The following is a 14329-nucleotide window of genomic DNA, read 5'->3' as shown; positions in this document are numbered from 1 at the left end:
CTGTGCATAAGCTCCCTGGCTAGAAGCGATGCTGTGTGCAATACCATGATGACAGACAAGGCGTGCTGTTAAGTCCACAGATGACAGCTTGGGCAGAAATACTGCAAGCATGGAAGGCCAATCCACGTCAAGTGTCCATCACAACAAGAACAAAGCCCTTCTCCTATGATGGAAACAGTCCGGTGTAATAAACCTTCCACCAAGAGGCTGGCTGACCTCCCTCAGATTCGAGTGGTGCCAGATCAGGGCCAAGCCTAGGTCTCAGCTCCTCGTATACGGGGCACTCAGCAGTGGCTGCAGCCGAGGTGGATGTCCACGGTGCTGGGCCCAGGCATCAGCTGTCTGCTGACATTTAGGCAAGGCAGGAGTGGCTGGGGAAGAGCCTGACCTGTATCCACCCAACGTGGACATCCCCTTCTGCTGTCAGACTTCAGCAGGCATTCACATGGGACGCAAATGTCTTCATGTCCTTTGCCTGTTCAGAGAAGTCTGTTTATATGCCTCTTTCCCAGCCTCCAATTTTTTTAAAAATATTTATTTATTTATTTGAAAGTCAGTTACACAGAGAGAGAGAGGAGAGGCAGAGAGAGAAAGAGGTCTTCCATCTGCTGGTTCACTCCCCAGTTGGCCGCAATGGCTGAAGCCAGGAGCTAGGAGCTTCTTCCGGGTCACCCATGCAGGTACAGGAACCCAAGGACTTGGGCCATCTTCTACTGCTTTTCCAGGCCATAGCAGAGAGCTGGATTGGAAGTGGAGCAGCCGGGTCTCGAACCAGTGCCCATATGTGATGCTGGCGCTTCAGGCCAGGGCATTAACCCACTGTGCCACAGCGCTGGCCCCCCAGCCTCCAATTTTCTAATCATGTTCCTTCCAAGTCCCTGACTGCCCAGCCAAGCCACACATAGCCATGATTCAGCACCCACTTGCACCTCTGGATATTTCTCCTTCCAGCCATGGTGGACAGCCACACTTACCTCTTGGAGTTCTGCTAGCCCAGAAAGGAGCTGCAGCTGTCCACTCTTGGGTCATGCCTGCATGTCACGCAGAACCATCGGAGAACCAGACCCAAGTCTTCTCCTCCCCTGTCAACTGTTCAGGGCATTCTCCATGAGGCCTTGGGTGCAGGCTGGGAAAGGGGAGGTGGTGGAGGGGGGTGGTGACCATGGGCACCTGCGGTATTTCTTCATGTGACTTGGCCTTCATAGCCCACTGGGGCCCTATCCCATCTACGCCGCTTCATCTGACAGTGCTGCTGTGCCTACCCAGCTTACGACCAGCTCATGATGGGCACTTCAGGGCACCATACTTATACTTGTCTATTAGTAAGGCAATTAGAGAGAGATGGAGACACACACACAGAGGGAAAGAGAGATATTTTCCATCCACTGGTTCACTCCCCAGAGAGAGAGAGAGAGAGGGAGGAGATAGATATTTTCCATCCACTGGTTCACTCCCGAGAGAGAGAGAGAGAGAGAGAGAGAGAGAGAGAGAGGAGACAGATATCTTCCATTCACTGGTTCACTCCCCAGATGGCAGCAGCAGCCAGGGCTGGGTCAGACCAGTCAGGAGCCAGGAGCTTCATCAGGGTCTCCCACGTAGGTGCAGGCTCCCAAGCACTTGGGGCCACCCTCAGCTGCTTTCCACGAGCATTAGCAGGGATCTGGATGGGAAGCGGAGTAGCTGGGACTTGAATCGGTGCCCATATGGGATTCTAGCCCTGCAGGCAGTGGGCAGGTGGCTTAGGCCACTATGCCACAAGCCAGCCCCGATTCTTTTCTTAGTTGAAAGGCCTAAAGCCTTAGAGCAGAGTGGTTTTCCTGAAGAGGTAGAAATTAAGCCTGGGGACTGCAGTAGCCACTCCTGCCCAGCTGCCCCACGATTTCAGACCTGCCTAGTTGACCCCTATGATGTGACAGCAGTGTCTCTTGCTCTGTTTTCTCTGGGAGAACTGTGACTGAAACAGATTTTGGTGCCAAGAATGGTCCTTGGAGGAACAGAACTTAAGGGAAAGTTTTCTGAATTGCTTTTCTATGCTGGTAGATGTAGCCACACTGGTGTCTCTGTAGTAGTCCATGGCATGATGTGGGAATAGCAATATACAAAATATCACCATCAGATGCTCCTAATCAAGCCTTTATAAAGGACACAGTTCAGGGTGGTCACATATTTGATGCCTTAGGACACTGAAGTCAAACTAAGGCATTTGGAACCAGGTGGCACTGTTTGGGGCCTGCAGAATAGTTTAGGGACAAGGCTCTGCTCCTTTAAACATGAGGTGGGAACCACGAGCCACCCCTCGCCATGGTGACGGCCTCACCTCTGAAGAGCAAGTCTTTTCCACCCCAAACTTTAGGAACTCTTTCTGATTGCTTTCATAACCCACTCAGACCTCACTTCCAAACACACTAAGAATCAGCTGTGGGCAGGAGCTCTCGCTGGGACCCCCCCGTCCTGCTCCCTGTTGTTTCACACCCATTTCCTGGCCTGCTACATTGAACTCCAGTCCCAGGCCATTCTTCCATCAAGCAAGTCTGCCTTTACAATCTGCTGATGGTGGTTGGTCTGCAGGCACGCAAGTGTTGGAAGCCTTTGCCATTTTACTCCTGGCGTCATCACCATTGCTAGCTTTCTTAAGCACAACCATACGTAAAACACCTGTCTACCCAGTATCTTGCTATAAATTGCCGAAGGGATGTTTATTTAATGTAAAGGAAAGGTTAATTGGAATAATCACAACTATGACACAGAAGCCGATTCACTTTCTGAAAAAGAAAACAGACCAAGCCTTCGGTGTTCTCTCATAGTATTACTCGTCTGAAAATACAGTAAACTTTGCGTCTCAGGGTCAGTGTTGTAGTGCAACAGGTTAAGCCGCCACCTGCAACACCAGCATCCCACAGTGCCAGTTCAAGTCCCAGCCACTCCTCTTCTGATTCAGCTCCCTGCTAAAGTGCCTGGGAAAGCAGTGGAAGATAGCCTGAGTACTTGGGCCCCTGTTAACCTGTTGAAGACCAGTATGCAGTTCTAGGCTCCTGGCTTCAGCCTAGTCTAGCCCTAGCCATTGTGGCCATTTAGGAAATGAAACAGCAGATGGAAGATCTCTCTCTCTCTCTGTGTAACCCTGGCTTTCAAATAAATGAATCTTAAAAAAAAAAAAAAAGCATGTACAGTGAGGATTACAAAAAACATGTCAAAATTCATACTTGAAGGGAAAAAAATCATTCAGATCAGCTCGGTTTACAAAAGCATGATATTTGAGTGTAAAACTCCTGTAGAATTGCCAAGGTAGAAGAAGCTATATACCAAGGATTTTAAATTTGGGTAATTTAACTTCGATGTGTTTCTATACAAGCCAGTAATGCTTAAATCAGCAAACGGGGACAAACGCAGGTATATTCTTAGTAAATTAAACTTTCATGACCTCACTTTGTCATCCTTCAATGGCACAAACAGCCCTCTTACAAAGAGCACTGAGGCCGCCTTTTAAATCGGCAACTCCAGTCTGACCACCCGGTGACAACGGACACAAAGCAAGGGGCCAGGACACCACGAGTCTCTGCCAGGATCATTCATAGTAAAACTTTATTGAACAGAAAACCCAGCAAAGGTTTCCACCTTTGCAAAGTTCCCCCTGGTTTAAAGTAAAGCACTGCATTTTAAAAAGCAATTATACATAAGTCTTTCCTAGAAAAGTCCTGCTAAAACATGTCTAGCAATTTCACTGATTAGATAAAGTAGTACACTTAGTGTAATTGAAACATTCCAACAGGAATCAAATCGTACCAGCAGAACCGTTTCTGCATCTATGACGTCTATGTACAAACACACATGCAGACACACACATCTGGAAAGTTCCTCAGGCACAAACATGCAACACCTAATGCCTTCTACTTACAACGCCTATCAAACTACATACAGTATATATTAAAGCTCTTCAGAACACAGACACGGAAAACCCTGGGCATTCTTTGTTCATCCATTTCCACCAGGGCTTCACGCCTTACTCTCTGCTTTTGCTTGATCACAAAAGCGTATCATCAGCCTGTGGGGCTGGGGAGCTCTGTGCCACTGTCCTGTCCGGGTGAGGAGACCCAGCTGGAGTCGGATGATCCAGTCCATGCCTGTCAAAGCCTCCAGCAGGGAGGGTGCAAACAGCATCAGTTTGCTATGGCTGGGGGGCCCTCCGGAAGAAGAGAGGCAAAGAAAGTCTTGAAGACGAGCCAGGCTGTGCTCACAAAGGAAGGGCTGGTCTGCTCGTCGCCGAGCACGCCCCTGCCTGGAGGGGCGTGGTTGGGGTCTTCACTTTCAGCATCGGCGCCTTCCTACAGGTAACGACACAGAAGGGAAAGCAATTAGGGCTCTGAGGACTACCAGACAGCACTAGGCAAGAGCGGGCAGAAATCCCTGCACCCGAGGCCCAGCAGCCAGGCAGGTGGCACCCAGGGAAGGGCTTCCTCACACTTCCACAGCATACGTGTCCTGGCAGAAAGTGTCCGCGTAAAGTAACCTGTTAATCTAGACATGAACTAGTTCTTAAATATGAATAATCTTATTTTGGCAGTCTCTTAAGAAGTCAGAAATGGAAACCCACGGTTCCAAAAACACACTAAGGAGATAATCTGTATTATGAAAATATCCTTGGGGCCGGCACCGTGGCACAGTAGGTTGATCCTTCGCCTGTGGCACCAGCATCCATAAGCGCTGGTTCTAGTCCCGGCTGCTCCTCTTCCAGTCCAGCTCTCTGCTATGGCCTGGGAAAGCACTAGAAGATGGCCCAAGTGCTTGGGCCCCTGCACCCATGTGGGAGACTGGGAAAAAGCTCCTGGCTTCAGATCAGTGCAGCTCTGGCCATTGCAGCCATTTGGGGAGTGAACCAACAGAAGGAAGACCTTTCTGTCTCTCTCACTGTCTGTAACTCTACTTCTCAAATAAATAAATTCTTTAAAAAAAAAAAAAAAAGAAAAGAAAATATCCTTAAGGATCCGCATGAATCCACCTTGCAGAAATTCTACTTCTGTAGAATTATTATGCTATTTTCCAGCGAACCTAGTGACATGCTGCTTCTCCAGCTCCTACTTAGAATACCTAGCTAGCATCAGCTTCACAGGTGCAACACATTGTGACAGCCCACTGAACACTCAGATTCTGGGTTTAAAAATCATTTACATATACAAAAATGCCAACTGCCACATGACAGAAATAGATGGATTTATGACACCTTCAATGTTTTAGAAACAGCTGCTGTTCTAAGAATAAATTTGAAAAAAAAAAAAAAAAAAAGAAATGTTTAGCCTAATCAAAGCCACAGGCTGGACTGCCAATGTGTGAGGACTTGAGTCTGGCATACTGCGCCTGGCTCACATGGGCTCCAGCAGACTCCATACCTGTAAGTTGTTGTTGGGGTCCTGGTTCACGGCTTCCTGAGGAAGATCATTGGGGAAGTTCTGAACCGGCCTTTGTCTAAATGGAAACCACCCAACATGATGCCTGCAAAGGAAGCACATCAAAGGCGGCCTTAGCTTCACCAGTGAGATTTACTCTAGAACCTCCGGGCCCCTCCTCTAGCCACAGTGGCAGCCTGTGTGGCAGCCCACAGCCAGGCACTGAAAGTGCCAGAATGACACGCCATTTAAACACATTTCCTTTAACTACAGGCGAGACTGCTCAGAAAAGAGCAAAATCTATACTTGAGCTGAGTCACAATATAGTGCAATTCGTAGTAAAGGAGGGAAAAGGCAAAAGAAACTCTGCTTACAGGTACATGACGACGGTGGCCCCCATGACCATGAGGAATCTGCTCAGGGAGGAGTAGAAGTAGAGGATACTGAGGAAAACGGAAAATGTAGCTGCAGAATAGGTCCAATCCAACCAGTCTCGGTTTATCTCATCATCCTCTTCCACAATAGGGCCACCTTGTGCATTCATTCGCAAATTTTGATTGGCTCCAGGATTAACCACCACTTGAGGAGCTGCATTCTGATTGGCTGGCTGGTTTTCAGCTGGAAACTGGTTGTGAATAGGAGCTGGAGCAGGTGCAGAAACCACAGGTATCTCTTGTGCACTTGGTGGGGGGACAAAGGCGCCTGACGCAGCACTGGCAGCCAAACTAAAATAAAAATAGCAGAAGCAGATACTGTTGAGAGCAAAGCACCGTGAAGACTGTGGCTCTTACAGCCTTATTTATAAAGTGGTCTTTTTACTACTAAGAACTATACATAGGTACAGGCATGCTTGAGTTTTCTTTAACTTAGTGAAGAAATTCTAACACTCCTTATCCATAAATGTATTTCCTAAGAGAAACTACATGGTAAATTTCACTTGGAATTAAACATGAAGGCCACTACAAAATTAGGGTGTAGCAGCAAATTGAGTTTCACAAAACTTTAAAGATATCACAAATTGGAAAGACCTTTCTAAATGATGCCATTCGCAATGTATCACACAAGCAGCCTGCATCAGTTCACAGAGGTGGCAGCAGCTGTCAATTACAGTCCATCCCACCCACAGAACCAGACGGAGCAGGGCTCTGCAGAAACGGATGAAAAGCCACTCCTCCCTTCATTCTGAACTTCACAGGTATCACGCATGGGGTCACCCACAATCCCCAGGAGCCAGGGCCACACACAGGCTAGTGGGAAGGACTCACTATTGCATGTAGTACTGCCGGGCGTAGATCTGCTGGAACCAGGACAGCTGCAACCACCCATACGTCGTGTAGCCAGAGAAACCAGGCCCCAGGCCTTGGAACGCCTGCTGGACAGCGTCAGGCCTGAATGCAGATTTAAAACAAAACCAAAAAACAACTCATTGGTTGAATATGAATAAATGAAAACGAAGTTTATTCCCAGGAATTCCAACCAGACAGCCAAATGAACGGACTTCCTGGTGGCCATGTGGCAGATGGCTGTTAATGCAGCACAGACAGTGCTTGGGACAAAGCCCTCTATAGGTTCTAGAGCCCCCAGGAAAACCAGCTCCCTCGCCCAGCACTAGGTGCCCATCATGCCACCAACAGGGGGCGGTGGCTCGTCTTGTGCACGGATGTACCAACAAGCTGACCCTTCTTGGGTAAGGTTGAGCCCCACTCACTGGCTGAGTCTCACTGCAGATCTAAACCCACTGTGCACCCTTTAGCGAGCAGCTCAAAAGCCACATTTCTCCCAAAGTCTTTCCGGAAGGAACTTCTGTCTTCCTGGGAGATGTGTACTGGGGCAGTTTCCTGTGCAGGGGGCATCACTTGTGTTTGCTTACTGGCCACCTAGCACCCTGCCCAGGTCACTGGATCCCCAGTAACCATGTGGGGAAGGACTGCACTCCCATTTTATAGAAGGGAGACCAAGCACAGCTCAAAGAATGCAAGGGATTTTCACAAGGTCGCTGAGCTCGTAGCAGGGCTGGATTTGAGACTGATTTTGTTTAACGTCAAACTCATGCTTTTCCAGCTCCAGCTGCTTAGGGCAGGGGAGGTGGGACTCTCTTCTTTGACCTTGTGCTTCCTACACAGTGAACTCCCTTTCACAGACTGAAACTATAATAGAATTGTAGGAAGGTCAGGAGCATGTTACGTGTGCATTCCTGCTGGTCAACTTGTATCCGTAAGCAAAGGTATATGCACTGCCTATTCAATAAATGTATTTTAAATGAAATCAACAAGGCTAAATATGGTAAAATTCAAGCAATCAGATATAAGCTTCAATTCTCATGCTAAACAGCCAGAATAAGGGAGGCCACTTTAAATCCTCTATCCAACCAGGTATCCAGTTTATATGCTGACAGTCTTTTACTGAACCCCAAATCCAGAGAATTTCTAAAACAGAAGGTCTTGGTATGACACTTTTTGATCATTAGAAAAGTTCTAATGCATGAAAATTAGATGAGGTCCTTTTCAAAATTTTGTAAGATCTAATCATGATGGCATTGCAAATATGTAAGGAAACTAAATGGTTCTTTTTATAGATAGCAAGGTTTATTTAAGAATAATCTTTTATGTATGCTGAACTTATATACATATAAAACTCAACTAACGCCAGCAATTTTTCTTTTCTCTTACTAAATTTCTTTAAGGTGAACAACATTCATGCATTTCACATATACAGATTTAGGGACACAGTGATACTTTCCACCCAACTAAATGGTTCGTACAGCTATTTACTGAAGTATAGGGACAGATGACATGATGTCTGGGAATTACTTCCAATGTATAAAGAAAAAAAGGGAAAGGAGCAAAACTGGGGCCTGGGTGATGGTTATGTGGGGTCCTTATGTAGTTCCCTCTACTTGTATATATTCCAAATTCTCATTAAGATAAAAAAGCCACAGGGCCGGCGCTGTGGTGCAGTGGGTTAATGCCATGGTCTGAAGTGCCGGAATCCCATATGGTCACCGGTTCGAGACCTGGCTGCTCCACTTCTGACCCAGCTTTCTGCTATGGCCTGGGAAAGCAGTACAAGATGGCCCAAGTCCTTGGGCCCTTGCACCCACGTGAGAGACCTGGAGGAAGCTCCTGGCTCCTGGCTTTGGATCAGCACAGCTCCAGCCATTGCCACCAATTGGAAAGTGAACCAGCGGATGGAAGACCTCTCTCTCTCTGCCTCTCCTTCTCTCTCTGTGTAACTCTGACTTTCAAATAAATAAATAAATCTTAAAAAAGAAAAAAAAGCCTGATTCCTCAAACATCTGCCTTTATCAAAAACTGAGGATAAAAACTACTAGGAAGAGGAGGTGGGAGAACTAGAGAATTAAAGAATTTCAACTTGCAGTCAACAAGATTATTTTTTCCACAAGGTACTTTATGAGGTATTCCAACAGCTGTCAAATCTAAACCTCAGAGCGGCCAGTCACTTCTGATCTCTGCTCTACAGCAGCGCTCTAATTGTTCTAAAAATATGGGGGCAAACAATGATAAGACCGCCACCCATGTGGGAGGCCAGGGTGGAGTTCCAGGCTCCTGGCCAGTCCTGACCACTGCAGCTATTGAGGGAGTGAGCCAGCAGATGGAAGATCTCTCTTCCTCTCTCTCTGTGCCTTTCAAATAAATAAATACATCTTTTAAAAAATAGCAATAACCTCTTTTCTAGGCATCCTGGCAGGACACTTCTCAGACAGCGCCTTCACCGCGGCCCCTCGTTGTTAGGATACAAAAAGCGCAGGGCACTCAGCAAGCGGCTGCACAATGCTCACAGCAGCTGCTCTTCTGCAGCAGCCGGGGTTCTACCACAAGGGCAACGCCAGGAAACACGCCCACGACGGCGAGTGACATGCCTACACGCTCTAGACAGGCATGTCCTGCTTTTTCAGATGTTCCCCAAATGGCTGTGTACAAAGAAAAGCTAACTAAGGTACCTTTAAAGTGAAATCCTCCGTAAGGCAAAATTTTGTTCTCTGACCACACACGTGCAAATACATCTTATTCTTCAATGAGAACACTCACCTGGAGATGTTCTCCCAGCTGGAGGGGGAAAGGTTCCGAAGAACTTCCCTTTGCCTTAGGCCATCACTTGAGGAATCCCCAGGATGCTGGCCCTGATTAGGACCAGGAGGCTGCTCTGTGGATTCAGCAACCTGCGTAAGTAAGGTGCTGGTCAGGACAAAGGCCGTGATGCAACCGTCCTGCAGTCACTCTGCTGTGAATGGCTGATGGCCCCGCCCCCACCTCTGAACCAGACAAAATTAAACAGGCAATGTCGTGTACAAAATATTCCGAAATTCATTCAACACAATTTTAAATATATGGATCCTTAAAAATCCATACTTTCTTTCCCTAGAGTAATTACACTGCAGTTTCACTAAAGCCTTCCAATGAGGTTATCACTGCTGAGAAAACTTCCCGATAACAGTTACGTCTTACGTTGCTGAACTTACTAATTCAAGAAACTAAATTTGACTAGGATTTAAATACAATGCAGCCAGAAAATGAAAGGAAAAAGAATTTCCTATATTCTATTCATAAATTTTAAAAATAGCTGTAATACAAACAGAGTATACTGTCACATTAGAATATCAATACCGTATATTCCAATAAACATTGTGAAATGAAAAACAAACACTTCTACCAAATAAAAATAAATCTTCAGAGATCACGTGACAAAGACTGTGGCCATTTTCTATCCAACTAAATAGTCACAATGAGAATTTCCAAAGGAAATATATTCAGATTTTTATTCTTTATAGTACTAACGATTCCCTAGAAGAAACTTGTGGGCAAAATTTTTAGCACCTTCATTTCCAAGTACCTTGCTGGTTCAGTGATCTGGACACACAGTACCCAGAGGTCGGATCACACCCCTGACTCCCACACTTCCACCTCAGCTCTGGCCCACTGGCCAGCACATGCTCTCACTCTATTTCTAATTCCTGACACTTCCCAGGGAAGAAACTAAATATGACATGGAAAAAAGGCTATAAAATCTCTCTTAAAAGTGTTCGCCAAGTTCCTTCATTTCTCCCTTCATTGTTGAAAACAAATTGTTACAATCATGAGAAAGCTGACCTACCTTTGTGCTGGCTTCAGGCATTTTTGAAGGACTCTTCACATTGCACACCAGGTGCAAAACATGCCGTTTCTCCTGCTAAAAATCATGAGGAGGTACTTTAGGACTGCGCTCAGGCTGCCAGCGCCTAAAAGCATTCCAAAGTTACAGTGTAAGGGACGCACCTTTGGAAGCAAGTCCCTGAGACACTGGTGATCCAGCAACAGCTTCCCAGAATAAATCAACCTCTGGTCCTCTGGACGCTGAGCGTGGAAAGAAAAAGGGTCAGAGGTCAGCATTTAGCACCTGCACGGCTCCAGCACAGAGTCAACTGTTTCATACCATGACCCCAGTGTGCACACTTCTCCCAGCCTCACAGGAAAACACCTTGCAAAGGCCCCACATTCACCACTTTTATTCAGAAAGTGCTTAAATTTAAACTGATCTCAAATGTGTAAATAAATTTAGGATGACAAATTATCTGCAGCCCACGAAACCCAAGGCAGCATACTTGACATCTTACCTACCAGGGAAATGGGTTTGCGCCACGAAAACCAGAAATTTTATTTGGGGCTCCTATAGCAACTAACTTCAAAACTAGGCTTGGTCTCAGAGAAAACTCGGAGTACTCCCTAGGTCAGCCTTCGCCAAAACCACCTACCACCACCCCAACACAACAGGAAGAACAGGAAGCAATGCTAAGCACAAGCCCCTCTCAGAGGATTTCTCAGTTACAGAGATGCTGTGTGGGTAACATGCATACACACCTTGTGGGACCTCCTGCCCCTACTGTAGGGGGCAAAGTCTGAGAAACTGACAGGCCCAGGTCACCACTGTTAAAGAGTCAGCGGTCCAACCCTCTCTTCTCTACGCCAGGGAATCTACAGCTGTGGGGACTCCACACGCTTCATACATCTCACTTTTAAAATTTTTAACTCCATTTAAATTATACTTAAAAACAACGGCCTCAAATAACACAGCAGTCAGTACACTGGAGGTCTCCAACTCGTCAACCTACTCTTGCCAGAATAATGCAAGATTCTGAATGAAGCGGTTCTTGTTTAAAAGCCTAAAATTACAAAGCAAGCTGCTTAAAATCACACCGGAAAAACAGCACCTTCCTATCTACGTGCATCAGGACTTCTTTCAACAAAAGAAATCTGATGGACGCTGTGCTCATCATTGTTCTGGCTGACCTCACAGGCAAATGCTATATATGTGCATTTGTAAACTACTACTGTATTATGTGGAGCCTTGCATTTTATTTAAGAGTTCAACCGTGGTGGCATAGTAAAGCCACCACCTGCAATGCCAGCATCCTATATGGGCACTGGTTTGAGTCCCAGCTTCTCCACATCCAGCTCTCTGCTGTGGCCTGTGAAAGCAGTAAAGGATGGCCCAAGTCCTTGGGCCCCTGCACCCACGTGGGAGACCCAGAAGGGCTCCTGGCTCCAGATCAGCGCAGCTCGGGCCGTTACAGCCAATTCGGGAGTGAACCAGCGATAGAAGACCTCTCTCTCTCTACCTCTTCTTTTCTCTGTGTAACTCTGACTTTCAAATAAATAAATATATTAAAAAAAAAAAAAAGAGTTCAACCACTAGAGAAGATGTCAAAACTACAGCTGCTTGTGGATTTGAATTATTCCCCACCCCTTTTCAAGGCTCGAATCAACAAAAAAGAAAAACAGCTGACTTAAGGGGCCAGCATTGTGTAGCCTGTGACAGTGGCATCCCATACAAGCGCTGGTTCCAGTCCCAGATGCTCCACTTCCCATCCAGCTCCCTGCTAAAGCACCTAGAAAAAGCAGCGGAAGATGGCCCAAGTGCTTGAGCCCCTGACACCCAGGGGAGACCCAGATGAAGCTCCTGGCTTTGGCCAGGCCCAGCCCGGGCTGTGGGGGTCATCTGGGGAGTGAAGCAGCAGATGGAAGATCTTTGTTTCTTCTCCCTTCTCTCTATAACTTTTTCAAACAGTATTTAAAAAAAAAATAAAAGCTAACAAAAAAGTTAAATGTTAACTATTCTAAAGTCGGAATTCTCACATTATACCATTTTATACTACAGAAAACAAATGGTGAGCATGCTTCAGCAGTAATTTGTAAATACCAATTTGTTTACATGACAGATCTTTTTGAGGTCCTCACACTCAGAGGAGTGATGCTCCGCACCTGCCCCTCGGCCTATCTGTGCACCTCGAGGCCACTCTCCCAGGAACCAGGCCACCTCATTTCCTGGAAGCAGCTCCCAAGAAATTGGAGAGGCAAGCGGTGAATTGCAAAGGCCACGGGAACAGGAGGTGACGGGATAAACAGGCCAAAAAAGCACAGGTCCGAGGGGCAGTCCACATCCACGCTCCCAACCAGGAAGGAAAAGGCGCCGAGGACACGCGCGCTCCCACGGGTCGGGCCTCCTCCCGCCCCACGGAGGAGCACAGGGTTGTGGGCAGCGAGCAACGCGGCCGACGCTTACGCAACATCCGAGCGCAAAGTAAATACAGGAAGGTCCGGCTCGCGGCCTCGCGTCACGTGGCGGGGCGCGAGGGCGGCGCTAAGCGCGATGTTGACAGATGCGTCAACCAAAACAAAGCGAGGAGGGCTCCCGAAACGGGGTAGGGTGGGGGGGCCGGGGTCTGAACACCAGACTCGGGCCGACTCCTCCCGCCCGGCTCCCCGCTCCATCGCCCAGTGCCCGCGGCTCCTCCCCGCGCCACCAGCGCGGAGCCCCGCGCGACGGGGAGGAGCCGTGCACGGGCCAGCGGGCGGAAGGTGGGCAGCGAGGGAAGAGCCACGTCCTCTGCTGGGCGTGGGACCTCAAGCGCACGGCGCCCGGGCGCTCCCCGGGTTCTCTGGGCAGGGCCCCCGGGCTGGCACCTGCACGGTCCCCTCCCCGCTAAGACGCCGCGCGCAGCACGGATTCCTACTGCGACGCCGAGGGCGCAGGCCTGGTTAGGAACACTGGGTCGTTCGGGGCAAAGGACGGACTGGAGGGTGACGTAGCTCAGCCAAGGTCAAACTGCTGTTTTCGGCGGCTTGGCTCGGGTGGGGGGAGCCAGGCCTGGAGGCGTGGGGGAGGCGGAGTGAGTGACAAGCCAGCAGCCCGTCAGAAAGGCGGGGTGATGGCGGCCCAGACCCTGTGGGTGACAGCTCCCGGGCAAGGAGCGGGGCGCCCGCGGCGGGAGGGGGCCTCGGCCCCGGGGGAAGCGCCCAGGAGGGGACCCGCCGTCGGGGGGGGGGGGGGAGCCGGTGCACGGAGGGACTCCCGGAAAAGGGGGAGGCGGGGCCCCTCTTACCGGGCGCTCGGGGTAGACGCGGCTCAGGTGGGCCTTGAGGTGGCCGACGCTCCAGCTGCGGTCTCCGCTCAGCTCCAAGTCGCGGTGGCGCTGGTTGGGGCTCTTCACCAGCAGCGTGACGGGCTCGGGCTCCGGCTCGGGCTCCATGGCGGCGGAGCTGTAGGCTCGGCGGCGCTCCCAGATGCCAGGTAGGCGGCGGCGCACCGGCAGGATCCGCAACGACTGTTCCACTCTCAGGGCCGCGCGCCCCCGCCTCAGGCGCCTTTTATAGGCGGCCCGCGCCCGGGCTCTGCGGACAGACTCTTCTGTGGCTGTCGCCCATTGGCTGAGGCGGGGGTCACTGCCCAACGTGGCCCAATCGGCGTCCGGATCCGGGGGGCAGCGGGGCGGGCCAAACCCGCGGGCACGGCTGATGCAACCAGCGGCCATTGCGTCACCCGGAGTCGCGGCTGCAGCCCTGGAGTCTGGGTTCGGCGGCCATGTTGGGGTGCGCTGCGCCTGGGTGGAGGCTCGGCCCTGAGGAGACAAGGGGCTCCCCAGCTCGGGCTGCTTGAGGTCCCTGAGGACTGGA

At 49.3% G+C, this 14329-nt stretch overlaps 1 protein-coding gene across 2 annotated transcripts; it reads right to left on the bottom strand.

Annotated features, from left to right (window-relative positions):
• Positions 1-3553: 3553 nt before the first annotated feature.
• On the bottom strand, positions 3554-13993 carry HERPUD1 (homocysteine inducible ER protein with ubiquitin like domain 1). Of its 2 annotated transcripts, none has more exons than XM_062175823.1 (8): positions 13759-13993; positions 10655-10732; positions 10494-10568; positions 9431-9561; positions 6647-6769; positions 5756-6106; positions 5385-5487; positions 3554-4322 (listed from the first exon to the last, which is right to left on the bottom strand). In XM_062175823.1, exons 1-8 carry the CDS (start codon positions 13903-13905, stop codon positions 4158-4160), a joined length of 1173 nt encoding a protein of 390 aa, XP_062031807.1. In that variant the 5' UTR covers positions 13906-13993; the 3' UTR covers positions 3554-4157. The 2 variants fall into 2 exon arrangements, with proteins under 2 accessions (XP_062031807.1, XP_062031808.1); XM_062175824.1 differs by having other exon boundaries at positions 10494-10565.
• Between the last annotated feature and the right edge of the window lie 336 nt (positions 13994-14329).

Source organism: Lepus europaeus, chromosome 19 (assembly GCF_033115175.1).
Source record: "Lepus europaeus isolate LE1 chromosome 19, mLepTim1.pri, whole genome shotgun sequence".
Classification (NCBI taxonomy): Eukaryota; Metazoa; Chordata; class Mammalia; order Lagomorpha; family Leporidae; genus Lepus; species Lepus europaeus.
This window is presented reverse-complemented; position numbering and strand designations above follow the sequence as displayed.